The sequence below is a fragment of the Bos javanicus genome, chromosome 23 (genome assembly GCF_032452875.1).
Source record: "Bos javanicus breed banteng chromosome 23, ARS-OSU_banteng_1.0, whole genome shotgun sequence".
In the NCBI taxonomy this organism is placed as follows: Eukaryota; Metazoa; Chordata; class Mammalia; order Artiodactyla; family Bovidae; genus Bos; species Bos javanicus.
Window position 1 is genome coordinate 13,571,910 of NC_083890.1, and position 12,450 is coordinate 13,584,359.

General features: G+C 37.8%; 1 protein-coding gene across 5 annotated transcripts in view; it reads right to left on the reverse strand.

The window, feature by feature from the left end:
* KIF6 (kinesin family member 6) overlaps window positions 1–12,450 on the reverse strand; it is a 422,151-nt gene that overhangs the window by 321,125 nt on the left and 88,576 nt on the right. For all 5 annotated transcript variants that reach the window (XM_061398076.1, XM_061398073.1, XM_061398075.1 and 2 more), the window contains exons 4-5: window positions 8,620–8,767; window positions 3,859–3,968 (exon numbers count right to left, since the gene is read on the reverse strand). In XM_061398076.1, the coding sequence (XP_061254060.1) occupies window positions 3,859–3,968; window positions 8,620–8,767 (258 nt within the window). The remainder of the gene's footprint in view (window positions 1–3,858; window positions 3,969–8,619; window positions 8,768–12,450) is intronic.

Sequence of the window (12,450 nt, forward strand, 5' to 3'; positions counted from 1 at the left end):
GGAGTTTCAGCTTTAGCATCAGTCCTTCCAAAGAACACCCAGGGCTGATCTCCTTTAGAATGGACTGGTTGGATCTCCTTGCAGTCTAAGGGACTCTCAAGAGTCTTCTCCAACACCACAGTTCAAAAGCATCAATTCTTTGGCATTTAGCTTTCTTCACAGTCCAACTCTCACACCCATACATGACCACTGGAAAAACCATAGCCTTGACTAGACGGACCTTTGTTGGCAAGGTAATGTCTCTGCTTTTGAGTATGCTATCTAGGTTGGTCATAACTTTCCTTCCAAGGAGTAAGCATCTTTTAATTTTATGGCTGCAATCACTATCTGCAGTGATTTTGGAGCCCCCCAAAATAAAGTCTGACACTGTTTCCACTCTTTCCCCATCTATTTCCCATGAAGTGATGGGACCAGATGCCATGATCTTCATTTTCTGAATGTTGAGCTTTAAGCCAACTTTTTCATTCTCCACTTTCACTTTCATCAAGAGGCTTTTGAGTTCCTCTTCACTTTCTGCCATAAGGGTGGTGTCATCTGCATATCTGAGGTTATTGATATTTCTCCCGGCAATCTTGATTCCAGCTTGTGCTTCTTCCAGCTCAGCGTTTCGCATGATGTACTCTGCATAGAAGTTAAATAAGCAGGGTGACAATATACAGCCTTGACGTACTCCTTTTCCTATTTGGAACCAGTCTGTTGTTCCAGGAACCTATTACTGATGCTATTATTGTGCCATATCAAAATCACCTTGAATTCTATGTCACATGGTTAACCCAAGTATAAGAATATGGAAGGGATCAAAAATGTGTATTGTCATTTTTCCTCAAATGGATGACTTCAGGAGAGAACCAAGGTCAACAGACATCTTGCCTAGTAATTTTGAATGTTATTCAGAGTGTTTGGAACATTCCTGCTCACAACAAATACAGCCAGTCAACCAGACAGACAGGATTTCAGAGTTAAAGCCTGTTCTGGTTCAAGAGTGTGAAACCAGATTAACAGTGCATCCACACTCTTAATCCAATCCAGGTACAACAAAAGTCATATCCCATTATAAAGACTTGCTTTATCATCTTAGTAAAAGGTAAAACCTTCAAAATCCCCAGAAAACTAGCAGACTCAATACCAGTCAAATCCCATTATCCCCACACCAAAAGACTACAAAGCTCTGAGCTGTTCTGGGATTTTATACTATTGAATGCATCTGAAGTACACAGGATACAGTCTTGGGATATGGGAATCTCCTTTCTTAATGATAATCTTCTCATTTTTATTTTAATGAGATTTGTTGTCATGAAATTGTAGTCTGAAACATAAGAAACTTTCAGACCACTTTTGTATGTGTGTGTGTGCGTGTGGGGGTGGGGTAAGGTGTGGGGTAGTTCATTAAAAACATCTGTTTTGTAACTCAGGGCACTTTTGACTTGAGTCAGTGAACTCCTTCTCCAGCAAGAAGACAAAGCTACTAAAGAAGGAACTGCAGTTTCAGACAGGGAGCTGGCATCAGCTATAGGGACAACCCCACCAACACTGAGAACCACGGCTAAATGCCAGGCATGCTGGGAAAAGGAGAGTCACAGAGGGAGTTAAGCCTTTCTCTTGCTCTCAAGAGGCCTGAGGGTATTTTCTAGCAGGACAACAGAACATACCTAGAGCACTTCTTATTCTTCTGTGAAGGGGAGAAGAACCACCAAATAAATTCTACCACCCTATGAGATCACTAATCTGTGAACTTTAGACACTGGAGGTTGGATGGTTGTTAAATATTATATAATCCAATGCCCACATTTTACAGACAAAGAGAAATCCAGGAAAGTGAAAAAATGGTTTAAGCTTGCGGGTTTGGGACTAGAACCCAAATTCCCTGCCTTCTAATCAAGTGCTCTTTCCTCTAGATCACATCACCTCTCTTAGAGCTCAAAGGGCTTTTCTCACTCCTTGGTCTTCCCATAGTTAGACTGCACCTAATTACTCAGACTCAGACCTGTCTCCTCTCTCTCTCTCTCTGTCTCTCTCTCCCTTTCTTCCTTCCTTTCCTCTTATTTATTGCATATCTCTCAGATTTCTCTCTCCTCCATGTTCATCACAGTCAAGCCCTTCATTTCTGGGTTTATTACTAAACACGCTTCAAGCTCTTCAGGGTAGATATGGCTTGTTAAAAGCAATTTTGCATGCTTGCTCAGTCACTTCAGTCATGTCCAACTCTTTGCGACCCCATGGACTGCAGCCCGCCAGGCTCCTCTGTCCATGGGGATTCTCCAGGCAAGAATACTGGAGCGGGTTGCCATGCCCTCCTCCAGGGGATCTTCCCCACCCAGGGACTGAACCCACATCTCTTATGTCTCCTGTACTGGCAGGCGACTTCTTTACCACTAGTGCCACCTGGAATGCAATAGTTATCCTAGAGGTACATAGATTAGACTGGAGGCTAGGAGACTCATTAAGAAGCCTATTAGAATAAAGATCAATCTCATACCAAAAACCTGTCATTCAAGTCCCCCAAAGGCTGGCTTCAGTTGGCCTTTCTGCTTTCACTTCACATGACTCCTCGACACATAGCCTTTCTGTCTTAAACACTATTGCTTCTATCCTTTCCGTGAGGAAACTGTTTCCTTTTTTGTAAACTTAATTCCAATGATTTCTTTAAGAGCAATTTCTTCCATGGAGTCAGTAGTCTTTCCTTTCTCTTAATTTTTATACAAAGTACCAACAATAATCCCCTTTCCTAATTCCCTCTAGTAAATACTGTTAGCATAAAAAAGATGAGATGTAAAAACTCTTAATCAACATTTACAGAAGAATATATATGTTTTACATATATTCTTTATATATATATTTTTTATGATCTCTTCTTGTTTCCTTTGCAAATTAAAATAAGCAAATCGCTGTTGACCTTTTTGGTAGAGGATTAACATATAGTTTAAACTGTCTTAGAATAGTTAATAAGAAAAATATCACAATACATTTTCTTGGCTCTACCAACATTCTAAAGATGTCTGCACAAAAGTATATGAATTATTACTAAATATATGTATAACTTAGGCAAATATTCAAGCAAACAGTGAGGAATATTACATATATGCTTACAGAGTAACTTATTCCATTGTGAGATAAGTTCTGAAGACTCTATTTCTGTTTCAGTTACGAAACTATCAGTGCCAATCTGACCAGAAGCATGTCAATGTTAGTCAATAACTGTAGAGAAGCATTTGGGGAAAACAAAATTTTATTTTCTCTCTTCTCTGGTGACTCCGATGGTAAAGACTCTGCCTGCAATTCAGGAGACTGGCGTTTGATCCCTGGGTTGGGAAGATCCCCTGGAGAAGGGAACTGGCAACCCACTTCAGTATTCTTGCCTGGAGAATTCCCTGGACAGAGGAGCCTGACGGACTACAGTCCATGGGGTCACAAAGAGTCAGACACGACTGAGTGACCAACACTAACTAAAGTTTTACTTTCTCTCTTTCGAATTCTTTTATTGCTAATTTGAATATCTTCCTCAGAGAAAGGCCACAATTGGAGGAGTAAAATGGTCTCATTTCACGTGGCAGGAGTAAAGCGGTGTTGTCAGAGCCCATCAGTCCTCTCGGCACCCACTCTGAGAACAGTCACTGTATCCGCTTGTACCAGCTCCAAGAGAGACTGTTTCAAGAATGGAGTTTCAAGCAATTTTAGGTCCCATCACTACTGTCTATTTGTCATAACTGGAAAAAATATCCACTATACTACAAAAAGATTCTGTTATCCAGTATTTGTTAATTATGATTGAGACCAGAAACATACAAAGTTTCAAAGAAAACAATTGAAGGGAACATCTGAAAGTAATTTCCCCCCACTCTTTGTTGTTCTGCTACTCACGGCAAATCTTCCAAACTGGAGGCTTCATGTCTTGGATCCAATAGATCATAACCACATTCATTGTAGATTTCCAAATAGGAAATGTGCGTTGTATATATTTTGCTGCTGTCCTGATTGGGAAAGAGAAAGATGTTATTAAATGGCTATAAATCATGATTCAGCTTAGAGAGAGATGAACACATTTATCTTTAGTTCCCTTACAGTTTCTCTCCTTCACTCTCTCACTTTGCATGGTTTTCATTTTCAGTTCGTGACACTTTCAAGTTGCCAGTTACCATATGCATGAAGCTTTTTTTTAAGATGGCCAACATCCATGATTACAAGCAACTTCAGTCTGTTATTTTTTATTGTTTCCACATTATATGTAAAAAGTCAATATACACTTGAAATGGACCAACTTGGTTGCAGAACTGTATAAAACACTATTTTTTACTTTCAGACAGGAAAAAAAAAAAAACAGAACACAGAATTGTTATTTCAGTTTAAAAACTTCAGTAGCCAAAGAATTTCCATCTTCAATCATAATTTATTTTTAACTTTTCTAATATTCAAATTTCCAGTGACAGATAACAGACAGTAAATAGATGTGGAAAGTGAATTCCAGGGGATAACAATAAGATGGACATTAACAGTAACAGTAAGATGGACATTAACAGCTCACTACTTATACCTTGCATGCTCAATTGCTCAGTCGTGTATGACTCTTTGTGACCCCATGGACTGTAGCCCATCAGGATCCTCTGTTCATGGGATGTCCCAGGCAAGAATACTGGAGTGGGTTGCCGTTTCCTACTCCACTTATACCCTACCTGTTGGGTTAATTTTCCTTGCCCAAGAGGCAAATTAGAGATATTCAGCTATTGATTAGAGAAAGGCCTTTTCTGTGCGTCATTGCTGAGATGCAATGATACAGGCATCAAAGTAATTAAGATAGAAGTCAAGGTGACTGGTCCTTGTCTCAGTTCTGTCAACAGACAGAAAGAACTCACTCCCTCTTAGATGGAATAAAACAGGGGATTTTTTTTTTTTCAGGTCTCAAGAAAAATTCAAGCTCTGTTTTTCAATACAAAGTATCAATAAGAGCACTTCTTCTTGTTTCCCCCAAGACAGAAATGCTTCCATTTCTGCAAATACTAAGAGTCCTGCTACTCATAAGAGGAGAGTATATTTGTGTCTTCTGGCAAGAAGATCGGCAGATTGTCAGAGTGGATATTCATAGGTAGGATTCTTTTCTATATTCAAGAAAACCCATTTGACAGGTATTATTCAAAGAAGGAGAAGATGGGAAAAGAATCACGGCCTGCAAATCCAAATCTGGAATCCTGGTCCTGGCAACTCTGAGCTGCTACCAGGTCAGGCCTCTGTTCCACACCCGCTGAAGTGAGGAAGTTGGATAAGGACTGTGTGTTCTTCAGGTTAAAATTAATATGATTCTCTGGCCCTAAAATGGCCCAAACTATCCACATAAAGATACTACCACTTCATAAAAATGAAATAATACATGAAAAATTAAGGCAGTTCTCAGCTAGCACATGACTATAGTGGGATACTCAAACTACAGCTGAAATTCCATGTCTGGTGTTCTGCAAAAGTGACAGCATGGACTGAATCTCTACTAAACAACTTCTCCCAACCAAATGCTGGAAATCTTGATGTAGGTGATGCTGGCCGCTAACACTGACAAATGATCTATCAATTATATTAGTGTCCTCGTTTAGTAAAGGCATCATATCAACATAATTTAGGGGGCTATAGCTTACATTCGTGCAGGAAACAAGAGCCTACAAATACACACTTCAACGCTAGACAGTCTGAGTGGCCTTTAGTCTAAGCCAATGTTTCCTAAAATACCGCTTAAAATACTTGTGGAAAAAAGTGCTCCATGATCAACGTACGTGCTGTCCATCCCTGAAAGATTCTAAAAGCAAGTTACAATCCAAGGGGAATCACTCAGCAACATCCTGAGATCCTGTCTGAAACAACACATGTCTAAAACTTATCTGAACATATCTGACATGTCTCATCGATTATGGTTTGAGATTTTAGTGTATAAATATGAATTCATCTCAGCACCAGACAAAGCTGGGGTAGAGCGGTGGCTCTGCCTCTATAACTGAGTGATCCTGCGCCCTTAGCCTCAGTTGTTTAATCATGAAATCGGGGATAATAACCTTTAATTGCAGAACTATTGTAATGGAGAAATAAGTCTCTGTATTTTAAATCCTAACAACAATGCTAGGCACCGATAAATGTTAATAGGCACCAATAAATCATTGCTGCTGCTGCTATTATTATTTCTGAAAGCCTCCAAACAGAGAATTCAGTATGTGAATACAGAAAGAAAGGAAAAGAAAGGCAAAAAGAACAAACTGTATGTTCATCCACAGGGAAGAAACTCTTCTTTCAGAAACCAGAAGAAATTAAAAAAAAAGTCAGGAAAATGGCAAGTCCATTGCCCTGAGATGATAGGGATAATTCCTTTGGCTCCTCCAGCTCCTGCGTTTTCTGGGCTTTTCTTGGAATACACACTTAAAATTCACTGAGCTATGTGGCAGCTACCTTTCCTTATTACTCCTTTTTTTTTTTTTTTTACTGTTTAGGAGTGCCAGACTGTAATGTAACACACATGTTCCCTGCAGACAGCCTTTTCTCCTGCCCCCAAACAAGTATGAGCCTCACAATACTCAAAAATAATGAGTGGTGATTTCTAAAATAAATGGAATCAATTTTCATCTTTGAAAATCTTTGCAAATGTGCTATCACCCATTCACAGGCATTTTAGCACCTGGTATGCACTAGTTCTTAGTTTGTCTTGAGATAAATACTTTGCATAAGTCAAATGTTTCCTTTAAGGAGTCTGGAGAGCACCATGTGACTTCTAAAGCAGTCAACTGGGGCAGCTGAGTACCTGTCGGCATTTCTCAGCTAAGAAGTAAAGACAAACTTTCTGAAGAATTTCAAAGCTGCCTCTGGCTCGTTCTACCACAGTTCAGTCAGTTTATAACAAACGCGTTGTGCCCCATCCTGTTAATCTCTTCATTTATAAGGCGTTGTCCTGGATGGGGGTCCCTCCAAGTCCAGGAGGTTATTTAGAATCATTCAGAATGAAATGAGGTTTAGAGTAATGTCAATGACAAACAGATATAAAACAATGAACCCAAGTAGGTACTTGGGAGATATTTAGACTTTAAAAACTGTATTTTGGTAACCACAGATGAAATTTAAAGACAAATATATTTTATATTAGGAAAGAATTTATTTTGTTCAACTTAATTAGGGGATTAGCTCCATTCGTTCTAAGTTTCAAAGGGTTCTTTGAAATTGGTCAGAAGTCAATTGGCCAGAAGACATTAATGGCTGTAGTGATAGCTATCGTGTTTTGAGCATTGCCTATGTGCCAGGAATTGGACAGTATCTTTAAATACAGTATATTCAACTCTCAAAGCCACTCCACAAGCCTGAGACATCGAGCAACTGCCCGAGTCCACACCCTGTTAAGTGGTGCACTAAGAACCAGGTTGGCCCGCACCACCTTCAGTGATTTCCCCAAGACAGCACACTCCTACATTAAGCCACAAAAACTACTAGAAATTATATTCCCAGTTTGTGAGATCTGGGAACAAAACAAAACAGCTAATGTCAGAAATAAATGAGTACATGAAAAGGAAGAATTTGGATTCAACATATATATTATACTCAATCCTTTCCTTCCCAAATTTTCTGGCACGCAGAGCTGGCATGTTTGTGCTAGGGAGAGATGAGCTGAACTAATGGGTAATTGCTACTTTATGGGTGGAAATTAGAATTCTGCATATCTCAGCAATTCTCATCTTTGCAACTCAAAATGTAAGCAGTATACAGTGGAGAAATTTTGGAAACACTGTTACACTGACCCAGTTAGGCCATTCGTTACACAGAAGTGATACAACCAAAGAAGTGCGGGAACTAGCAGAGATGCCAGAGATTGTCTAGTACAATGCAGTCCCTATTTTCAGAGGAGAACTGAAACCTAGAGAATTGAAGTGACTCATTGTGTAGGATTTGTTTAAAAACAGCCAGCAAAATAAAGCCGGCCTCATTGTCAGTTTTCTCAGTTTTAAAATGGGGATAGAGATACCTACACTGTAAGTTGTGCTAAATCTTGATACAGAAACAGATACTTGGGGGACATAGTTTTTTGAGGCAGCAACCTGCTGTGTCCCCCTTTGCGTAGCAAAAGTAATAAAGCTACCCTTTGCTACTTCAAAAAAAGAAAAAAGAAACAGGCATTTGGAACTATACAATAAATGATGCATATACTATAGAAAGGAAACTCCTCTTCATAACAATATTAATTGCAATAGGATGTTTACTGTGGTAAATTCCTCTGGGCTTCCAATAAAAGTGTGAAGGAGGTAAAGCCACAGTATCCTTTTCACTGCTTTAGTAGCTAAAATAAAAGATATTTTTCAATTTCTTAATGAGAAATAGAAGATATTAGTTGGAAAAATGTGTTATCTGTTCTTTTAACCTCCATGGGTGTATCAGAAGGAACTCCCTTTGAGTCTTTGCTGAAGCAGAATCACTTAAAATGAGGCACCTTCTGGATTTCTACCTTTTCAGCAAAACCCCAAACTTTCCTTAAATGTAAATTATGGCCAGAGTTACTACGCAGTATTTCCTCATTTGTATACAATACAATAAAATGTCACAGTGAATTTTCCACCCACAGTAAATTTCTGCGGAATGTATCGAGCATAAAATGAACTGGAAGCTTCATACCTTTTGTAATTGCTCAAAAATGTATGACAGTGTCCTTGGGATGATGCCTCTGTCGCTGTAGCGCTCCGCCCCGCCCGTGATGGTGAACGTCTTACCGCTGCCTGTTTGTCCATATGCAAAGATGGTACCATTGTAACCCGCCAGGACGCTGCGTAAAGGAACGACACACTTTTAATATCAAAATGGCTAATTGTATTTGTATTACGCATGCACCATGCTAAGTCGCTTCATCGTGTCCGACTCTGCGACACTTTGAACTGTAGCCCTCCAGGCTCCCCTGTCCATGGGATTTTCCAGGCAGGAATACTGGAGTGGGTTGCCATGCCATCCCCCAGGATCATTTGTATTATATGGCTATTTTAATAGCAATTTGATTCAACACTACTGAAAAGACATCGATAGAAATATCTATAGAAATATTTGTGGATGTGACTAGCTAGCTAGGAATTATTTTTTATTTAGGAGTCTTAGCACATCAATCCTTTTCTCTAAGAAAGAACTAGTAACTCAAATGGGATCCAGTCATCTTAAATATTTTCTTCTGTTGTTTGAATAAAATTTTTATTTTAGAATATAATTAACCCTTGGACAACAAGGGTTTGAGCTATGCGGGTCCACATATAATCAGATTTTTTTCACTAAATACATACTACAATACTAATTGATCCTCAGTTGATTTAATCCATCGATGTAAAACCAGGAATACAGGGGGCTAACTGTAAAGCTATACTTGGATTTTCAACTGCGGGGAGGGTTGGTGCCCTAAACCCCTCATTTTTCAAGGGCCAAATGTAGTTGACCCTTTTATATTTACAGAAAAGTTGCAAAGATAGTATAGGGAGTTCACATATACCCCACGCCTGGTTTCCTCTATTGTTCAGATCTTAGACTAATATTGTACATTTTTCACAATTAATGAACCAATATTGAAATATATTATTACAAACTCTACACAAATCTCCTTAGTTTTTAACATAATTTCTCTTTTGTCCCCGCTTCACTGAGATAAAGTTGGCATTATATAAAATTAAGGTGTACAATGTGATGAATTGATTCAATATATATTGTGAAATAATTACCACAATAAGTTGATTTAATAAATCCATCAACACATTCATTACCTCAAATAATTATCTTTTTTGTGGTGATAACATTTAAGATTTTCTCTCTTTACAACTTATAAATACATAATACAGTACTGCTAATTATTGTCACTGTGCTGTATATTAGATGCCCAGAACTTACTCATCCTATATTTAGAAGCTTATATCCTTTGGCCAACATCTCCCCATTTTCTCTACTCCACAGCCCCAGGTAACCACCATTCTACTCTCTATTTCTATGAGTTTGTTCTTATAGATTCCACATATAAGTGAGAACATACAGTATTTGTCTTTAACTTATTTTACTTAGCATAATGCTCTCAAGGTCTATCTATGTTGTCACAAAAGAATTTTCTTCTTTTTTATAACTGAATAATATCCCATTGCAAATATATACCATGTCTTTATCTATTCATCCATAGATGGACACAAGTTTTTCCATGCCTTGCCAATTGCCCTGGGAGTGCAGACATCTCTTTGAGACAGTGATTTCATTTACTTTGGATATAGAGTTGACCTTTGAACAACCTGGGTTAGAACTTTGACGTGGACTTTTTTCAGTAAATACAAAAAGCCTTCTGCATTTGTGGGTTTTGCACCTTCAGATTCAACCAACTGTAGATTCAAGTTTCCACCCAACGTTCATTGAATCCACAGATTCGAAACCCGTGGATACAGAGAATCAAGTATGGGACTTGAGCATTCATGGATTTTGGTGAACGCAAGGGGTCCTGGAATTAGTCTTCCACAGATACTGACAGATGTCTGTATCCCCAGAAGTAGGGCTGCTGTATCATATGGTAGTTCCATCTTTAATTTTTTAAGGAAACTCCATACTGTTTTTAATGGTGGCTGCAAAACAGCTTACATTTCACTGACAGTGTACAAAAGTCCCCTTCTCTTCTCTTGAAATCAGGAAATATGACTCCAGCTTTGTTCTTCTTTCTCAGGACTGCCTTGGCTATTCAAATTCTTCTGTAGTCCTTAAGAAATTTAGGTGTTTTTACCTGCTTTTGTGAAAAATGTCATTGAAATTTTAATAGGGATTGCATTAGATCTATAGGTGGCTGTAGGCGGCTTGTTCATTTTAATAACATTAATTCTTCTGCTCCATGAACATGGTATATTTTTCCATTTATTTGTGTCTTGTTTAATTTTCTCTTTGATGTCTTTTAATTTTCAGGGTACAGATCTTTCACTTTCTTGGTTAAATTTATTCCTAAGTATTTTATTGGTTTTGATACTATTGTAAATGAAATTGCATCTTTTACGTTTATTTCAGATATTTTGTTGTTAGCATATAGAAACACAACTGATACCTGTATAGTGATTTTGTATCCTGCAACTTTAGTGAATTTGTTGCTTAGTTCCAACAGTTTTTTGGTGGACTCTTTAGGATTTTTCTCTATGTAAGATCATATGATCTACAAACAGGAATTTTTACTTCTTTCTCTCAAATTTGGATGCCTTTTATTCCTTTTCTTTGCCTAACTGCTCTGAAGAGGACTTCCAGTATTATGCTGAATGGAAGTGGTAAAACTGGGTACCTTTGTCATATTCCTGATTTTAGTGAGAAAGATTTAAAGCTTTCACCATTGAGTATGATGCTAACTATGATTTTGTTATATATGGCATTTATTATGTTGAGGTACATTCTTTTTATACTCAATTTGGTTGAGTGCTTTATCAGCACTCAAGAATGCTGAATTTTGTCAAATGCTTTTCCTGCATCTATTGAGATGATCGTACGATTTTTATCTTCTGTGAATGTGGTGTATCGTGCTTATTGATTTGCACATGTTAAACCATCTTTGCATTCCAGGGATAATCCTACTTGAACATGGTGTGTGATCCTTTTAATGTGCTGTTGAATTCAGTTTGCTAGTATGTTGTTGGGATTTTTCGCATCTATATTCATCAGGGATATTAGTCTATAGTTTCCTTGTGGTGTCCTTAATCTGGCTTTGGTATCAGTGTAATGCTGACCTTGTAAAATGAATGTAGACATGTTCCTTCCTCTCCAACTGTTTTTAGAAGAGTTTGAGAAGGATTGGCATTAATTTTTAAGTATTTAGTAGAATTCACTAGTGAAACAATCTGGACTCAGGATTTTCTTTGTTGAAAGATTTTTGATTACTAATTCAATTTCCTTATTGTTATTGATCTGTTCAAAGTTTTCATTTCTCCATGACTCAGTCTCACTTCATTGTATAGTTCTAAAAACTTTTTTGAGGTTATCCAGCTTGCTGGGATATAAATGCCCATAGGAGTCTCTTATGATCGTCTGCATTTCTTTGGTGTTAGCTGTTAGGTTCCCATTTTCATCTCTGATTTTATTTACTAGGGAATTCTACCTTTACTCTTAGGTGGCTAGCTAAAAGTTTGTCAATTTAGTTTAAGGAAAAAAAAAAACTTGCTTTCTAGCTATTCTGTAGTTCCTTTGTCCCTTTCTTCCTCTTCTGTCTTTCCTTGGAAATTGATGCTTTGATTCTTTCCTCTTCATCTTTTGTGTATGTCCTGCAGGTTTTTGCTTTGTGGTTACAATGAGACTTACATAAAATATCTTAACAATATAACAGATTATTTTAAGCTGATAGCTTAACTTTGATCACATATAAAAATTCTACCCATTTACTCCTTGTCCGATATTTTATGTTTTTGATATCACAGTTTGCCCCTTTTTATACTGTATATTTATTAACAAAATATTGTAGCTATAGTTAGTTTT